We start from the raw sequence: 18,641 nt of genomic DNA, 5'->3' as shown, positions 1-18,641 counted from the left end.
GTTTTACTTGCAGTTTTTAACTATGCTGTTTCTCAAAACATGGGCAAATATTTTTATTCAGTAAAATGAACACTGAATGGAAATTGCATGTAAAGCTTGCTTTAGCTACCTGGACAGACCCCACAGAGATCCATATGAAGAAAATAAGCAGTTTTCCCCTTATCAGTGATCATACTATGGTATTACTATCTGTAGCAATTAAATAAAGAGCACAATAGGTCAATCATAGAGCTCTCAACAAATGCGTTCACAAAACAACTTGGAGTCAGCAGCATTTGCAAGAGGGTTCTCAACCCATATCCCCTCCCAATCCTAAAGTGACTTCAAAGTGGCATGTAGTCCTCTGTCATATTTGTTACTCCTGCCACCTCCTTTAGTCCTACACTGTAGACAGGATAATTAAGAACACTGAAAGATTGCTGAGGAGCACAAATGCACAGGTGATCTTTAAAAATCTGGTTATAAGCAAACATGAGTGGTTCCAAGCTGACCTCCAAGCATTCTCACCTTGAGACCCTGGTGACCAGCTGTATGTCACCCGAAGTTACAGGATAAGGCCAGCTTTGTTGGCCTCAGACATTGTGGTATCATTTTAACTGAACAGTAATCTAGGTGCTAGATTGAAGAATAGCATTTTGAAAGAAAGCTAACTGATCTGTAAGGAGCAACTCAACACAGTTTAAAACATGAAAACATGGCTAAGGTAAAAGATGGAACCAGCCTGAAGTCTTTCTGGAAGTAAAACAGGCAGTCCCAAGTCAAAATGCTTTGGAGTGTAATTATCTGTCCCATTCTGTCAAAGGGAAGCAGTCTAGGTGACTTCCTGTATTGATGCACACACAAATTGGAGGCTAACACTCTTCCAATATCCATGATGAATTTTCAGCTTTCCTCAAGCAGAGTAAATCCAAGAGAAAATACAGGGTGGTCATGGACTGAATTCTGCTACTGGTGAGAGAGGGAAGGAGGTAAAAAAGAAAAAACAGTGCGAATGACGACTTCTCTGAAAGTCTTCTCTGATGGCTTCCCTTGCTGTGGTGGTCTGTAAAAGGTTCACCAGTCACAAGAGACTTCAGCACATGTAGTGGGCATAATAATAGTTCCAGCATAGACCGTCTTAACTCAAGAGCAAAAAACAAGACCATATCTAGTTTCTTGACATGCAAAAGTTTCTTGACAAACCATTCTGGAATTACATTCCTTTCATTTGATTAAACTGTAAGCTGCGAACAGCAACAGAGGGGCCCTTTACTGATGATAAAAAACCCAAGGATTTCAAATAAAGCATGTATTTATGTCCTGACCAAGGAGGAGCTGAAGTTAATTTATACTTTAGCACATGTAGCCAAAGAACTATTTCACTTCTGCTCAATACATTCTTGAACTACCTCTTCCTGAAAGGAAGTTCTAGATCTGTCCAAGATCTATCCAACATCTGTCCTATCAATTGAAGAGAGCTTCTCAATAAGTCAGGAAGTCTGAAAATGACAAAAGGCCCCTGGAAGTTACACAGCTTATCCAAAAGTCAAGCCCTCTTCCACACAGAATAATCTTCACTTTGTTTTGATGGATCTTTGTAAGAATTTCTTATAGAGAAACAGAAGATCTCACCATGCATAAGAGATACAAGAAATGGTCAACCAACCCTTAGCACCCACACCAATGCAAAACCTCTTCATCATGCACATTGGAAGGAGGTTTATCTATTTTACTTATTTATTCATTCACAGGTTTGGGGGGAAAGGACACCACTTGACAAATTCACAGAGTGATCACCTGCACCAGCTTGCCCTGCAGTTCTGCCAGCAGTACCTGTTTACATGTGTGCGGTAATACTTGCACTGATGTAGCACACAACAGGAAAACAAGGAATAGAAGCCCTTCCTATACCTGCAGATCTTACAGGGTCTGTGGCAGTAAGGTTCTGAAGGACAGAATACACCTGAGATGCTCCACACCTATTTGGCCATGCTGATGACCTCTTTCCACAGCCAGTTTAAAAGCCTTCCCTCTGCTGAGTCACATAACACATGCTGCCATTGGAAATAGGGAGAAAGAACCCAGGAGTCTACATATTACTCCTAAATCTAGAACAATGTAAGAGGCTTTTCTGTCACAGCGATCCCAGTGACGGAGTTATGAAATTGTTGGTATCATATCCTCAACCCAACCAGGCCAACTTGTCACTGCTGTAGCTGAGGTAGAACAGTATACCTGTAAGGACACTACTGTTTAATTTACCATGTGAGGGGAGAAAGAGTTTTCTGGGGCACATAAATGGCACAAGTAGTCAGATACTAGATAGTGAATACAGACAATCTAACTGCCATTAAGTCAGGAGGGCAGGAAAGGGAAAAGTGCTGACACTAAGGTTTTTGCAGGAAAAGCGTTACTGTAGAAATCTACACAGTGATGACTTACTACCAGAAAACTGCTATGCATCTTCCTTCTGGGAAGCAAACTACCTTTAAGATTCTTAAAACACATTTGTAACTTGGAGAAGGTGTACACCAGTTTGTTCCAAACCCTGGGACTGAGGAGAAAGTATGGGTTCATGATATTTCTTTCACTAGAACTCACTGAAGACATTCTGATGACACCATCAACCACAAAGGGGTATCCCTGAATACAGTGATATCCAAAGTATGCTGCTACCACTGAATGATACTTGGTGAATGCTTGAGGTGACACACAGGTCAATCATAAGGAGCTTTCTCTCTCTCTCAAACATTTAAGGGAGAAACATAGCAAAATGTGAAAAAAGCAGATTTCCACAGCAACATTGGGAACAAGAAAGGCTAACAAAGCATACAGAATCTCAGCTTTCTGATTAGAGACTTTAGCTTCTAAATGCCTAGAAGAGGCAAATAGTACCTCTCTCTGGCTTGAGAAGCAACTGGGGTAATATCCTTTCCCCAGAAGTCTTTGGAGCTCTGTTTGCTGAAGTAAAGTAATAAAATGGTTTTCTGATCTTTGCATAGTTTTTTTGAAGAACTCCCTGAAGAGGGATGAAGAGATTTATTTTTGTTGAAATGAACTGTGTAAACTCTTAAGATCCATCAGCGTCAGACAATGTTACTCCACATACCTAGAACTTAGCGGTCTCCTTTTACCTTGTAAAGTCTCTCCCCTAAAAGCCTGAAAACCGATCTGAGATTCCTGCACACCTCAAGCTGAGTCTGACACATCTGACCATCCCACAGTACAGGATTTTGATGAAGGAAGTGAGAGGGCTGCCTTAGAAACAGGTCATTATGGTTGACCTTGGCTTTCTCTAGTAATTCAACAAGCACTTACCCAATCTCATTTAGGAGAAAGGAAGGGAAGGAATGGTAAGAAACCCCTCAAGGCCATGCAGAAAATACAGTGCATTCCTGGCAAGCAGAATAATTTTGCTTTCTAGCTAGTCCTACATATACTCCTAAATCCATTGTACTGGTCCTCTCTCACCCCTGAACAGAGGAGTGCCCTGCAGCCAGCCACTCCCGGCTCTCTCTTCCACTCGAACGGCATAAAGGGGCTGCGCAGACCCTTGGTCTGTGTTTACCAGTCCATTGAGAGCTTTGTATCAGAAAACAGGACCTAGAAACTCCAGAAAGAGCCCAAAGAGTGTGGTCCTCAGTGCTTAAAAGCTATACCCACCAACACTGGGTCACATTCCTTTCTTCTACTGCATCATTAAGAAACTAGGGAAATACCTGAAGGCCCAACTCCAGAGAAACTTTCAGAAGAGTGATGTCCGGCAAGCTGTTGAGTGCTGCTATTTTAAATGCATCCTGGGCAAGTTTGAAGATGTGTGATGAGGAGTGGATATTTTTCTGGATGGATTCTAACACTGTTTCCAGCCTCCGAACATCACCTGCAAGGTGCAAACAGAATCACCAAAACAGAACAAGCTCCCAAAACATTTAGAGATGCATTATAATTGAGCTTGCCATTGCTATGCAATAGCATGATGTTTCAGTTATACACACTTTTTTTTTTTTTAAGAAACCTTCCATAATTAAATCACATATGAATGAAATACACAAGACACCATAAACTCCTTTAGTGCTTGATGGTGTTAGTGCAGTACATGGCCAAAAGTCATCCTGATCTGTGAATTTTAGAAGTGATTTGTCCACTCCTGGGTCTCACAGTCTACATCATGTGTCAGAAGAACAAAAAGCTGTCTCGTCAGCCTCAAATCAAGCTCGTCTGGCTACCATCTAGCTAGCTTAGCTACTTTGCTAGAAAATTAAGTGACATGTTTAAGCCAGTTCAGTTTGTTGTAACCATTTCAAGCTCCTGTCACATCGCAATTTGGATTCCTCAACACAAGTTTTATAACCTGTTTACTCCATGCAGTATTAAAACCATACATTTAGTTGAGTACATAACTGACAGCAATGTACCTTTGGCTGCTGTTAGCATGGTTGATGCCAGCTCACACTGCTGGGATTCAATGTGACTTAGGGTGAACCAGCGGGGATACCGGTTTTGAGCAACTGATACAATGTGGTGCGGGCGGGACATATCTCCTGAAGGAGATGTAGGTTCCAATACTAGCAACCTGAAATAAGGAAGAAATCCTCTTTCATTATATCATCATTACATTAGGTTATTCATGAGCAAAACTAAAGCTGCAAGAAAACTTGACCTTCTTTAGGAAACGTGTCTTTTTGGTTACTAAAAAAAAAAGCCTAGTAAACCACTTCTCTTCTTACGGAATCTTAAGAGTCCATTTGCCAAACTTACCTACATCAGTGGGCATGTGCAAGAATTCACAGGACAATTAAGCTACCCATTAGCCAAGGCAGCCGAAGACTTTCTGCATCATGCACAGAGATGAAGCTTTTCTCCCTACCTTGTTTCAGTCTTTGAACCACAGCCCTCAGGAAGGAAAGTGGAGTAGTTCTCCACTGTACTGAGAACATGTAAATATTTTTTGGAACATACCTCTTTCATTTACAAATGTTCAAAGGGAGAGGCATATTTGCCAAGTAACTCAGATTTTGACCTTGCAATAAATTCAGACATGAATTTATGTCCAAAAAGTGCATTTTACTGTTCAACTATGGCTACTTTTTAGAGTCCTTAAACTTTAGCCTACCAACATTTTATAATGTACCATAATCTGATGTTAGGGTCCCAAAACAGCAGTGACAGAGGAAATTTCCTTTAAAGTTATTTTTCAGACTCCCTTTTCTACTCCTGAAGTGAAAATTTCTTTGAGTATGCATGAATCTACAACGGTCCTATCCACCAAGGAGATTTCACACTTAGAAAATTCAAATTACCGTGTTTGTTGTTGACTACTACAACACAAGTGATGGCCCAAAACAGAGACTCAACTGATGGCCCTTAAAAATACACTAGATACAGCCAGTACACTAGATACTATATAAACGCCAATGCAAAAAGTAGGAGTGAACAAAACCAGGCATTTTTTTTCAATACAATTAAGCATAGTTTCAGGACGTGAATGGTTAATGAGACATCAAATGATAGTAATAAGACAATGTCCAGAAGAAAAGCCTTTCCAGTGCTTGGCTTCTTGATCAGGGTTAACATGTGAGTTCTGTTTCTACCAGCTTTTATATGCAAGTGATTTTCTAGCAGGAAGTCATCTGCGTGGACCAAGGAAATTGGATCTCTTTTGTCAATAAAATGGCAACTACTGAATATCGGAAATCTAATGCATTGTGATTTTCTCTGATAGAACATTTCTTATGGAATAAGCTCATTTAAACAGAAGTTACAATTTCTTGCATTTAACTAAATACATAAGTTCTTTAACTAGAGTGCATGTCTTTTTTCATAATAAGATAGTTAGCTTTAAGTTCCATCAGTTTTCTGTAGGTTCCTGAAGCATATGGAAGTATCTTTAAGAATTCCCTGAGAAAGGTAATTTTGAATATACAGAAGGGTATCTAGCAGGCACATATAAATACAACACACCACATAAATAACTATCAGCAGGTAATATTAACATTTTTGGACACATGTATGTGCATACTAAAATGAAAAAACCCCTTCCCTTCTGATTTGTATCTAGTCAGATCTTCTCTAGTGCCACTGAGACACCTCTTTATATAGCTTTATATACATAAAAAGAAAATACATATAAAATCTTCAGCTGATTTTTTCCAAGCACAGAGAGAGGGTGAGGGGAGAGATGCACTATTAGATGGTTTCCATAAACAGTAAAAATCCCAACTACCTAATGCAAAAAGAGATTATTAGGTTGTGAGTAAAAGTAAATAGACAAAGAGCATGAAAGAAAGAGGCTGTTTTGGGGAAATCTCTTGTCACTTTGAATTTCATTGCCAGCTTCTATGTTCTTTTGCTGTGAAAAGAAATGCTGTTGTGAATTGGTGGCTTTCATGCAATTTTGGCAAGATTAGGGAACATCAGAACACGCACAAGCAGATTTAGCATTCTTCACTTTTTTTCTCCCCTTTCAAACATTAATTATTTAGCTAGGTTTTAGCAAAGCTACCTTGTGATTAAAATTCACCATTAAAGTTTGGCTCCCAAAAGCTGGGTGAAATTCAGGCTCAACAAGGGATCAACCAAACTAAGCCAAATATTCAAGTTCAGATTCCAAGTGAGCAGTCAACTAGGTCACTGCAGATCCACATTCTCCAAGGCTCTGCTCCATATGTTTCAGTGCTGCAAGCAGAGAACTGTAGACAGAAATGACCATCAAGGATAGCACAACCCTGTCCTTGAAGATCTGAGATGTACACATAAAACGCTTTATGGTCTCGGCTTCTACTGATTTCATACTGAGTGTTCCACACACTAAAATAGGATTCAAAAAAGAAAACAGCAACAGATGATTTTGAATACAGAGAGATAAAATACCCCAGAGCTGCCACCATGGGTCATTGTAGACTTGTGTGTACACTAACACTAAACACTTATGTCTGGAGAGCAGCTAGCTGGGGTCTTGGGAAATTCACTTCTTTAATAATGTTGAAGTGAAGAAAGAAATATGCTCCACTTCTAAAAGCATGAGCAACTACACAGATTTCTATGCAGCATCTCTACTCATTTCCACATGAGATTTCTGTCCTTGCCACAGCCACTCCCCCCTGAATGGAAGAAAAGATGCTCAAGTTTTCCTCTTCTGATCCACTCAACTTCAGAACCATGAGACAGATATTCAGTCCTCATGTTTGCTTTCTTCTTCCCCCTCTCAAGGCAGTCTTAAGATACTTTTTCACTTTGTTTGTACTGGGAGTCCTTTGTACACTGAACTATCACTTAGGTGCAAATGGAAAGAGTAACCAACTTTCTTCAGGAGAATTTGAGAAGTGCTGAGAAATGCAGACAGACGTGGACTAGAAAGTGTCAAATCTGCCATCATCACAGTTCAAGATAGCAGTCCACATTTCTGAAGAGCGCCAAATATCAAAATACAGAAAGACTGATTATTTTCTAGGGATGAACTCTCATCTGCCTTATAAAGTGATGACAAAAGGGCTATGGAGAACAGCCCTGATTACGCTGATGTCTCCTGTGATTTTACCAGATGGAAACGAACAGACAACTCTTTCTTATACTAGTCTCTTTGAAAAGCAACTTCTTTGTCTGAGATGACAGATTCGTACCAAAAGATGGCTGAAGCTACCCATGACTAACTGGAGATTTCACCATTTGGATCTTTCAGTGTCATGCTTGTTCTTCCAGTTGAGAAAGGAAACTTCCAGAAAGTAAGTTTTCAGTTATGACTGGTTTCTGGGGAAAGCCCAAATCCTTGTTCAAAAGGAATGGCATGCTGCCATCATGTTCACTGAAGCGTTCAAGTGCACTGTGCAAAGCTGCTGATGGATGTCTATTCCAGCCTTTCAGCATGGTTTCAGTAGTGTAGTTTAAGGAGGACAACTCCACACAAACAATCTCTGAGAAACACTTTAAGGGAGTAACTGAAAATAAATACAGGGACACAAGTCTACTTTATAAAATTGACCTTTTTTTCCAAAAAAACCCCAACAAAACAAACAAAACAAAAAACCCCAAACCACAAAACCAAACAAAAATCACACCAACCCACCTACCACATTTTGTACTATCTTGCTGATCTGGTATGACCAGGGTTATTGATGCACTTAACTTACAGTAAAAGAAGAGGATTGTACTTAGATGGCCCAGACAGCTTTCTGATCATATGCTTGAACGTTCTCAATAGTTCACTAGTAATGCCCTTTTGTCTTCTCAATCTACTTCCTAAAATGCCAATCATAAGCAGCAAGTATGCAAGGTCACTCTTCATGTTTCTTAGACTCTTTCCTTAACACCCATTACTAGACACTCTTGGAGGCAAAAAAAAACAACAGGCTAAGCAGACCTTTGGCCTGACCTGACAGTAGCTATGTTTTGTTCTCATACATGCCCTCCCGTTTTGTCCTTTGAACACAGAATGATTTTCTTGCCATTTAGCTTTTTGAAGAAACTAGTTCCAGAACACACACCTCCAAACGACTAGGACATAACCTGTTTGATGAAGCTAAATACTACTTATGTGGATAGTGTGTCCTTCAATCACTGTGCAATCATTCTTGATAATAATGACCAGGAAAATCCAACGCCTTTTCTTTTTTTTTTTAAATATGGGACTTGATTGCTCTTCGTATTCAGTTGTGGCTATTCTTTGGCAACCATCAGCTGAAAGGTTCTTGACAGCAACCAGACAATCCTGATGGGATCGGTTTCTTCCCTGCATTGTATGTAGACAATATTTATCGCTGATCATTTAGGCCCTTAAAACTTCCTTCAGACGGCTTTTCTTAGCCATCATTACCAATCTGGCCTGCCTTGAGATAAAGCCAGCACACACTGAGCACTCCATGAGAAACATCTTTTTCTCGATTACTAAAGACAAATGGGAAGCAAGTCAGACATTTTGTTGTCATATGACATACTCCATTTAAATCCCAACATTCACCCAGAAGTGGGCAAGACTGCTTCATTATGAAGCACAAGCAAAAAGTACTGGCTCATACTACACCATATGGTTTCAAATCTATAACTGAGAGTTAATTTATGAAGAAGGCCAGGGGAACAAACAGTCCTACTGAACAAGCTAAGCAGCAGGTGATCCTGAGACTGCTGGTGAGATGCCCCTTTCCTCATTTCTTCACCAATACTATTGCACACACACACACAACCACATGGGTGAAAGAACACATGTGCTAAAGTTGCCGTTTGTTTAACATAAAACCACATGCCCCAAGAGTAGGATTCTAGAAGGATTTGTAAAAGAGAATGCTGTTTCATAGTTGTAGATAAACACTAATTGTACATTTATAAATGATTATACTGTAGTTCCTACAGACATCAATTGCTTTTACAGATGACAGAACCAAAATAATTTCCCCTTAAAGGGAAGAATGCTTCTTTTAGAAAAAAAGACTAGGTCTTGATTACCAAGCTTTTTCCTCCTTTCCCAATCACTATTTTCTAGACAGCTCGTGAATACGTACCGCATGGCTCTCAGTGCAGTTTTGTATGCCAATTCAGCATCGTGAGGTAGGAGAGAGGTGAAAAGATACTTGGCAAATGTGTGCATTGGAACGCTCTCTCGATGGACGACTTCACCTAAACCACTATATGGTCCAGCTGTGGGAAAGAGAAAGAGAATGTCAGTTCTTACATACTGCTAAAATCCACTTCTGGACCTTTAAAAACATTCACTACACCTTCAGTTAGAATCAATATTCAGAGACAGAGTTTGCTGTACAAAAGGTAAAGTTATATTGCTATTTTGTGTGAAATATATTACACATATCACATATATACAATTGTGATTGTATAAATACAATTTAGTATTACAAGTATACTAAATACCATATATTCTTTAAGACAAGACAGACTGCAAATTTTATAGTACTAAGCATACTATCAGTGTACATACAAATGACAGAATGGTGCCAGTGCTCCATTGGGCTCATTCAGCAAGCCTATGGTATGCAAAACTAGAAGGTGATAATCCTAGCTGTGTCTCCATGTAGTTACATTGTTCACATAGATCCCTATGCACCCTGTTGGTGCGTGACTGCTTTATCACAAATCCACCAGATGAAAAAAAAAAAAAGAGTGGGTACAGTGGAAAAATGCGTATCTTTAATTGAAGTTAGATGACAAATCACCACAGCAGCACCTGACCACTATTAACGTCTCACCTGACATTAGGCATTTAAATAATCCTTTGGTCTGGATTTGGTCTCCAGAGAAGACTAGGTCAGATCTTGCACCAAAGCTGGTTTTGTTAGTCCATTATAGCCACACAATCTTAAAAACTGTATTTGTTGGGGGAAAATTATATCCGTTGTTGGGGCAACGGATTTTGCTCACACTCAGTGCAGCCAGTGTAGTATTTCAACTTTCTAACAGCAGTATCAGGACTGATAACAACAAAAGAGTTAATGCAACGATTTCCTTGCCGAGTTCTGAATGTTCATGGTGCATATGAATCCCATTTTTACATTTTTCCTACAACCTTAAGACTCTTACTGCCATTACTAGGAAAACTGTGTCAAACAGTTTTTGACTTCAGTGACTAGAGGTTCAGGCATTAAATGTTGCAAGATACAGAATAAGAATCTTACATTATATATTATTGGACTATTATTGCACAGAGAGAAGCCAGCAGTCCTAGTAGTTACTACTACTACTTCTATTAGAGACTCCAACCCACCACACTTGAATGGATAGATGAATGACCGTGTGAGCACACTTCATCGCCGCAGAGTCATGTGTGTCATTTAAACTGCTTCCAGCAGCGGTTCAAACTAACATGGCCAACTTGACACTGAAGCAGACAAGAAGAAACAGCCAAGCTGTTTCAGCAATGTTTTTCTGACTGGTGCCTTAGCACAACATGCAAAGATAAAAATCACTAGGTATGAAAAAATTCTGAACTCCATAGGAGGGCATTTCTGAAGAGTGGGGCTGATTACAAAGGAAATGTCTACGAAGATTTAGCAGGTGACAGCATGTCTCAATCATTTAAAATGAAGTTGAAAGCCATTCAAAACTAGCTGGCATTGCTTCAACAAAAGAAGCTATTTCATGTATGTTTGCCAGTTGGTGGTCCAATCAGAAACTCAGTTAGGACACAAAGAACACATGACAAAGCATTTACATGAAAATATATTCTGCCATTAACTTAGCATTCATTCATAAAAATTAGAACAGGTCTTGCAAAACAGTCTTAGTTCTGCTTTCCCACACAATGATAGCTACATACAGGACACATTAATCTGCATTACCAGCACAGAAATCAGCTTAATATTGGATTAAGCTTTCTTTATTATATCTACAGGACTTTAACTATAAAAACACAATTGATATGATTAGCATCTTAAATCACTGCACAGTTTTTCCTCCATGTGAGCTGGCAGTTTCTGCCTAACCTGGAGTAAACTGAAGCTATTGCAGGAAAGCCAGTTTTCTCAGCACACAGTACTGCAAGACCATCGTTGCACACTGCTCACCACAGTGATTTTTTAGGTAGTTGTATTAGCAGATTTCCTGCTATGACCACTTGTTTACTGCTCTAAGCAAACAGAAGAATTTCAGTGATCAAAATAGTAAACTAGAATTACCAGAGAGCACTTTAGAGAAATCCTGCCTTTTCCTCATAAAGCATCCTTACCAGTAAATACACGCAGCAAATTTGATTTTATAATCCATAGGATCCCTGTATGGTGGTTAATAGCTGGATCCAGCAAGCAGTTGCTCTTATCCAAAGGCCATAAAGCAGCAGTACAGCCATACCATAATGGAAACTCTCCCCATGGTGCGGCTTCTCTGCAGTTTCAAATGGCACCATGAGTAGGTACCAAAGTCTTTAAGGATCTGGGCAAAAATAGTGACTCAAAAGCTGAGAACCCTAAACATACTGCACCTCTTCCATTAAAGGGGAAGTTTTAAGACAAACATCTTACAGAAAGGAAGCAAAACCTGGCTGCTGTGTATCAGTCTTCACAACTTACCCAGAGCAGTACACCACACTGCCCACCATTCCTTGAGCAAGCACTGAAAACTTGGGACTGTGCCTTTGGCTAATTGGTTCCTCTGAAGTTTTTTCTTCCGTTTAAAAAAACAAAAACCAGAAAGAACCTCAGAATCCAGGAGACTACCCCCTGAACATGAGGCTTAAGTGCTACATGTTAAGCCTTTTTAAAAGCTACAGCAAAAGCATGCACTTTTTTGAACAGATTTTACTGCAACGCATCGGCTAATTCCCAAACACAAATTGTCTGTCTTGGTCAAAATTTAGTCACAAGATCAGGCCTTATGCCTCAACATTTGACCACATATTTCAATTTTTGTGTATGATACAAACTTCAGAGGCAAGTCATTTTCCTAATTGCTACAAATAAAATCTAACACTTACTGTCCCAGCAATTCTAAGAGAATTTTCTGAGCTCTTCACTTGGGAACAGAGGTAAAAATCTTCATATATTTACAAAGTTGCCAGTCCCTTTTTCAGGATACAAGGAACACATAGAATTTTGCTACCTGAGAACTGTTGATGACAACTCATGTCTATATTATTTGTGAGCCTAGGTTGTATAATCAGGATACTGAGATTATGACAAGCAACAAGTCTGAAGCATAAAACGTAATCAAAATTCAAACAAAAGGCTTACAGGTCAATAGATGCCTTATCCCTACAGTCACGTGATATCTGAAGTATGTTTGATTTTCATAAGAGACTGGAAACAAAATTTTGCTGGAGTTCTACATCAAAAAAACATCTGAACTATGTAAGGCAGTTTCCACAGGGATGCTAGTTCTGTGTGGTTGTGTAAGTGAAGACAGTTTAAAGAAGCAGTTAGCATCTATATTGAGCTACCTTCTAATAGGAAGACTGCTTGTTTTCGAAAAATCTTCACCAGAGTATCATCCAATTCAATTTCCTGTAGCTTAGAAATGAGCTGCTCCTCATTTCGACAAACTTTCTCTTGTGCATACAAGCCATCTGGCATTATTCGCTGCTGTCCCAGCCCTATCAATGCTACTTCCACAGCCAGCGTTAAATAAGATTCCCCTTCTTCTAAGAACTTGTGTGCAGGCAGGTGCTGGTACTCTAGAGATCTGCATTGCCCCACGTTCTCTGTAAGGGGTGACACAGAAAGAAAAACACATCAGCAAATCATTCTAACCCATAATCTGCCTATAATGCCACATATACAAGTGCTTCCTCTGTTAGTATTAATTTTTTAAATTATTTAAATTACTACCACAATCTCAAAATCCAATGATCCAATCTAAAATATCCCACCCCATTCCACATGGCAGAAATGCACAAAACAACTAGGTTTTAAATAACCCACTCAAGTAAAAATAAATGTTTTAATTTTTAAGCTGCATGATTTAGAGAAAAGCAATTTCTCCTGCTTTGTGTTGATGAGGCCAAAATTGGAAGATGCATTTCAATTTTTTTCCCCACCCATTTCTCTATCTCCTTAAAGCCTTGGTGTGTAAGAGGAAGGGAAAGGTGCTTATATATCTGCACAGATTTCAGTTGAAGCTATTAGGATTGTGCAAATACAATAGGCCTGGGAACTCCACGACTTCAAAGCATCCTCTGTTTGCTAGTGCTCTTTTCAGGCTTTTTTTGTTACAGTTGTATTTATGATAAAAATGTACATTATTAACACTAGAAGTCCTAGTTTTAGTAAAGATTACCGAGCCATAAATTGCTTTAAAGAGTACTACCGATTCATTTGGCACTTCACAGATACACCATACCACAAATCACTATTCCAGTCTTAGCAGTTTACAGTCTAATTTGTGAACAAAAAGTTATAATGGACAGATGTAAGAATATGGGCAACTGCAGCAAACTGCAGGGAAGGCTGAATGCATTTGGTAGATCACATGTGAGCGTGTAGTAGGAAGTTACTTTTCAACACACACTTTTATTTCATGGGGTTGTTTTGGTTTTTTTTTTGTAATTGCAAAGAATCTGATTTCCAGTTTCTTTTAATTAAAAGTTCTTCCAGAATTGGCGGATATGGGATTAGAAATTTATTGAAGAAAATCCAGTTGAATAACAGGAGTTTTGAGGTAAAACCCCAAGTAGACTGCGGATATACATATAAAAGAGCTGCAGGCAGAGGGATGAATCCAGTTTCTGTCCATACAGGTGGTGATATGAAGCTACCACAGAGGTGGAAAGAGACTTTTTATAACATGTATGTTATAAATTTTAAGTGTTTTGTCATCAGTTTGAAGTATTATGTACACTTGTAGCTAAGAAGTCCAGTAATATCCCGGGCTGCATTAGGAGGAGTGTTGCCAGCAGGTCGAAGGAGGTGATCCTTTCCCTCTGCTCAGCACTGGTGAGCCCACACCTGGAGTGCTGTGTCCAGTTATGGGCTCCCCAGTACATGGACATACTGGAGCAGATCCAGTGTGGGGTGACAAAGAATATTAAAGGACTGCAGCATCTCTCACGCAATGAGAGTGAGACAAGTGGGATTATTTAGCCTGGAAAAGAGAAGGCTCAGGAGGATCTTACCAAAAAGTACAAATATCTGATGGGAGAATGTAAAGAAGACAATACCAGACTCTTCTCAGTGGTATCCTGTGACAGAACAAGAGGCAATGGGCACAAACTGAAACACAGGAAATTCCATCTGAGCATAAGAAAACACTTTTTTACTGTGAGGACAGTTGAACACTGCAAGAGGTTGCCCAGAGAGGCTGTACAGTGTTCACTCTTGGAGTTATTCAAAACCCTACTGAACACAGTCCTGGTCAACCTGCTCTAGGTGACCCTGCTCTGAGCAGAGCAGGTGCACTAAGTGATCTCCAGAGGTGCCTTCCAACCTCAGCAATTCTGTGATCCTGTGATTTCCTGCAATTTCTGAGAAAGAGGGCAGCGCAATGAATGTGGAGAGGGCTGCTGCTATAAAGTCTTATTTGGTTTTATTTGAAGTGTGAAACACGGAATTGTCTTCAAGAATAAGTAACTGCTAATTTTTTAAGTGCTTTCACATTTTACTTTAAACATTTTCTCTCCCTTGTGTTTTCTTAAGGAAGGCAAATGTGAGTTCTTATAGTATAAAAACACTGGCTGTGAAGCTCATTCAGAAAGGCAAGACAGAAAAATGCCTCTGGTAAAAGATGACGTATAGAAGATCGCTTCCTTTGCTTGTCTTACCCGTGAAATTTGAGAATCCATGGAAGCTCTCATCATCCACCTTGCAGGCTTCCATCAGGCTATTGAAGAGGGTGCCAACGGGGTCCAAAGGGTGTCCCACCCAACCTTCAAAATTCATTATTGAGGTTACTCCTCTGTGGAGAAGTTCTGTGACAGAAAAGATGGAGGGAGGGAAAGAGAGTGCATGTTAGCCACTCAAAATAATTATAAAAGCAAAATTGATTAAAATGCTCCCAGTGCAGAATTCAAAGCCTTTCCAGTAGCTTCCGCTTAGAAGGAGAAAATAATACCTTTCAGAGTGAATTCATTGCCTTTTGTGAATATGTGAAAAGAGGGGAAAAAAAAGAAAAACAAAGGCCAAACATTTTGAGAATTGTATTATGGGTCAAAAATTTCAACTGCAGTATCTTCTCCAATCTCTTACTCAATACCAGTAACTCTTCTGAAAATATGTGCTGAAAAATTACATCAAAGACTTTTTTTTGGTAAAATATTCATAACAGTTTTCTCACTCAAAAAGATGCAGTACCATTTTTACCTTTTAAGTTAATCTGATGGCACTGAAATAAATGAAAACATCTAAAATATGTTCCAATTTCATAAATAAAATATGAGCTTATCCTGCATATGGATATTTTTCAAAGTAATAAACTCAGGATGACAGCTCCTTCAAAAAAAAAAAAAAGAATATGAATAAAATGTTCAAATGAGGTATACAAGAAAATTGTCTTTTAAGTAGATCAAGTGCATTTTTTGTCATTGTAAAATTTCAGTGAACAAGTACCTTCACGGATACTTTGTTTTGTAGCCCTCACCCATCATTCAGGTGGAACACGAAAAAAATTGTTTAGCACCGTGAATTGAAGGAAGTGTGGTTGTGGTACCAGGTGTTACAGATTCCCCAAATCCCTTTTTTCACTAAGAGTTTCATGGCAACAGCTACCCTTTGACTCCAAGTCCCAATTTTTTTCCTCCTAGACCCATACATACAACTGAACTATGAGTATTTGGACTCATTATGGGTGACCATTTAAAAACTGTCTACAAGCCATTATGGATGCTCTGTTTCTCTGCCTGTTACACACTAACTCGTACCCGCCTCCACTCTCTCTTGTTCACAAAGTGCCATCGTTCTGAGTAACCATATGTATTATCACAGAGCTTTTAAGTCCTGCTTCTTGCCTATTTAAATGTGTGGGGCTACAAAATGAAACACAGACACACTGTCAGGAGAGTGGAGGGTTTTTTAAAGAATCCACTGATGAAAAACAACCAAGTAAATGATTGTCTTAGTAACAAATAGCATGTACTAAAGACAACAGGCAGAAGCAAGTAATATTACCAAAAAGGATTAATCACAGTGACTCCTTTCTGACTCACTTATGTTCTATTTATTCTATTGTGCCTACTTATGAGCTTCACTCCCGTCATGCCAAAGACTTCAGTCCTCCTGTCATACAGACATTTAACTTTAAATCACACAAGTGGTTCCATGGACATCATATCATTCACATGAATAAAAGTTAAGTAGAAGCATGTGGTGTTTGCTGAACTAAAACCCAAAGCTGAGCTGTAGCTGCAGATTCATCTGCTTATAGAGAAGACCAGCACATTTTGCAGTATTAAGAATGTTTTTTAAAAATTCCACAGACAAGAGGAAAAAAATAAAAAAAAAAAAAAGCAGTGAGTGACAACATAGAAATGACAAACTACTTTGTTTCAGGGTAGGATGGATCACATTTCACACACTCCATTTTTTATTTATAATAGCATAATATTAGTTGACAGCTATTAGAAACTGCCCACAGGGAAAGGAACTTAACAGAAGTATTGAATGTCTAGATAATGCATTAGCCACTGGGAATGAAAAGGAGCAGTACTACAGCCAGGACAGTCGCAGCAGACCCTTCACACCGGCCAGTGGTACGTACACACACACACTGACATAGGCCCCTCCCTTCTTGCACCCCTGTCTGAGAAGCTAGAAAAGTTGCAAAGCTTTTAAGGGAACACTTGTTAAGGAAAGATACATTACATGATAAAAAGACTTAGCAAATTCTCCTAAGTAACAATACGAAGTGCTTTCAAGTTTTGTTTAAATCTAGGATCCACAGTAGTGCTCAAAAAAACCTTGTGTACCCTGGAAAAAAAAATGGAGGCACATAAGAACTGCCAGCTATTTTTTTTCCAGTCAGGTGTCTACTACCTCATCTTCTAAATGCTCTTTTCTGGGAAAACATCTGCACAGACACTTGAAAAATTTACACGTATGAGTTCACACTGGTATTTTTGCCTACAATGCATGAGGATAGATATAGGAGTAGCAACGAAGATCTAAAATTTGAATTAAAGGATTCTTGTAGCAGGCTGAGAAAGTAATTAAATTTTTCCTACGTGCACTCCTTAACCACAAAGCCATCCCCCTTCTTCCACTTCTTCAAACTAACAACAAAGTTTACTGTGGGATTATTTTGGGTAGCAAGGATCACATGGCATAGAAACTGTATCTGAAGGAGAACGTTCCTTCAAAAAAAAACGTGGATAGTGTTCCTCATCAGAGGAACACTACAGAACATTTCATAAAAATTAGTGTCTCAAAACCAAAAAGTAATCCACCTCTATTCAGAAACACTAAAATTTTAAGCATTTTAAGAGACTCTTTTGGAACAAACTGCCAAATTTTATGAATTTTTGTAGTGCAGACTTTGCCTCATTGTCACCCTCAATGTCAACTTTAGGCTTACGCCTCAGAAATACACAGTTCAGCTAAATTACATGTCAGAGAAAAAAAAAATATTTTAAACACCTGACACACTAAATACAAAGCTCTGTTTAAAAGCCTGTAAATTACACAGGGTGAATATTTTCACTGTGTAACCAAAAACCCTGATTGGGATAAAGGCCCCATCATGCCACACATATTGCAGAAGGCAGAACAGAACCCTTGCCCTACACAGCTCACAACCCAGCTTACAGAAAGCCTCTGACATCCAGAATGTGGCATTACCACCACGATCGTTTGGACCGAAGAGTTAGTCACCTCTTTTGCTTTAGTTTCAAAACCAGTTTTCTCATGCAAAGTTCCAGTCTGGTGTTATTGTCACCTCAGCACGTCATTTGCCCTTCTCTCTTCCCCACGTTTACCTTTCTTCTGAGCCCGGAACATTTCCAGCTGTTTCTGCTGCTGCCTTCTTAGTGTATTAACAATAGCTATTGCTAGCCTCAGTGCTTCTCGTGGGTATCCATGAGATCGTAATGCATCCACCCTTGCACAGGCTGTAGGAACATGTTCTAAAATGGAGAAAATAATTGAGGAATAGCAATGCTTCCATGTCTGCAATGGCCTGTTTTGCTAGGTTACTCAAAAGGGCTTTTTTGTTTGTGTTTTTTTTTTTTGTTTGTTTTTAAAACTATGCAAGAGAGAATTAAAGGACTACTTCTGAGCCAGCATTTCAAGGGAGCCTCTGTTCTTTTT

At 39.2% G+C, this 18,641-nt stretch overlaps 1 protein-coding gene across 1 annotated transcript in view; it reads right to left on the bottom strand.

Annotated features, from left to right (window-relative positions):
• Positions 1-18,641, bottom strand: part of ZSWIM6 (zinc finger SWIM-type containing 6) — a 118,682-nt gene that overhangs the window by 5,628 nt on the left and 94,413 nt on the right. The window contains exons 7-12 of the mRNA XM_068422483.1: positions 18,311-18,457; positions 15,167-15,313; positions 12,851-13,111; positions 9,471-9,606; positions 4,395-4,552; positions 3,699-3,859 (exon numbers count right to left, since the gene is read on the bottom strand). Coding sequence (XP_068278584.1) covers positions 3,699-3,859; positions 4,395-4,552; positions 9,471-9,606; positions 12,851-13,111; positions 15,167-15,313; positions 18,311-18,457 — 1,010 coding nt within the window. The remainder of the gene's footprint in view (positions 1-3,698; positions 3,860-4,394; positions 4,553-9,470; positions 9,607-12,850; positions 13,112-15,166; positions 15,314-18,310; positions 18,458-18,641) is intronic.

This window comes from Nyctibius grandis, chromosome Z, assembly GCF_013368605.1.
Source record: "Nyctibius grandis isolate bNycGra1 chromosome Z, bNycGra1.pri, whole genome shotgun sequence".
In the NCBI taxonomy this organism is placed as follows: domain Eukaryota; kingdom Metazoa; phylum Chordata; class Aves; order Nyctibiiformes; family Nyctibiidae; genus Nyctibius; species Nyctibius grandis.
The sequence above is the reverse complement of the archived record's forward strand: the minus strand, read 5'-3'. Positions and strand labels throughout refer to the sequence as shown.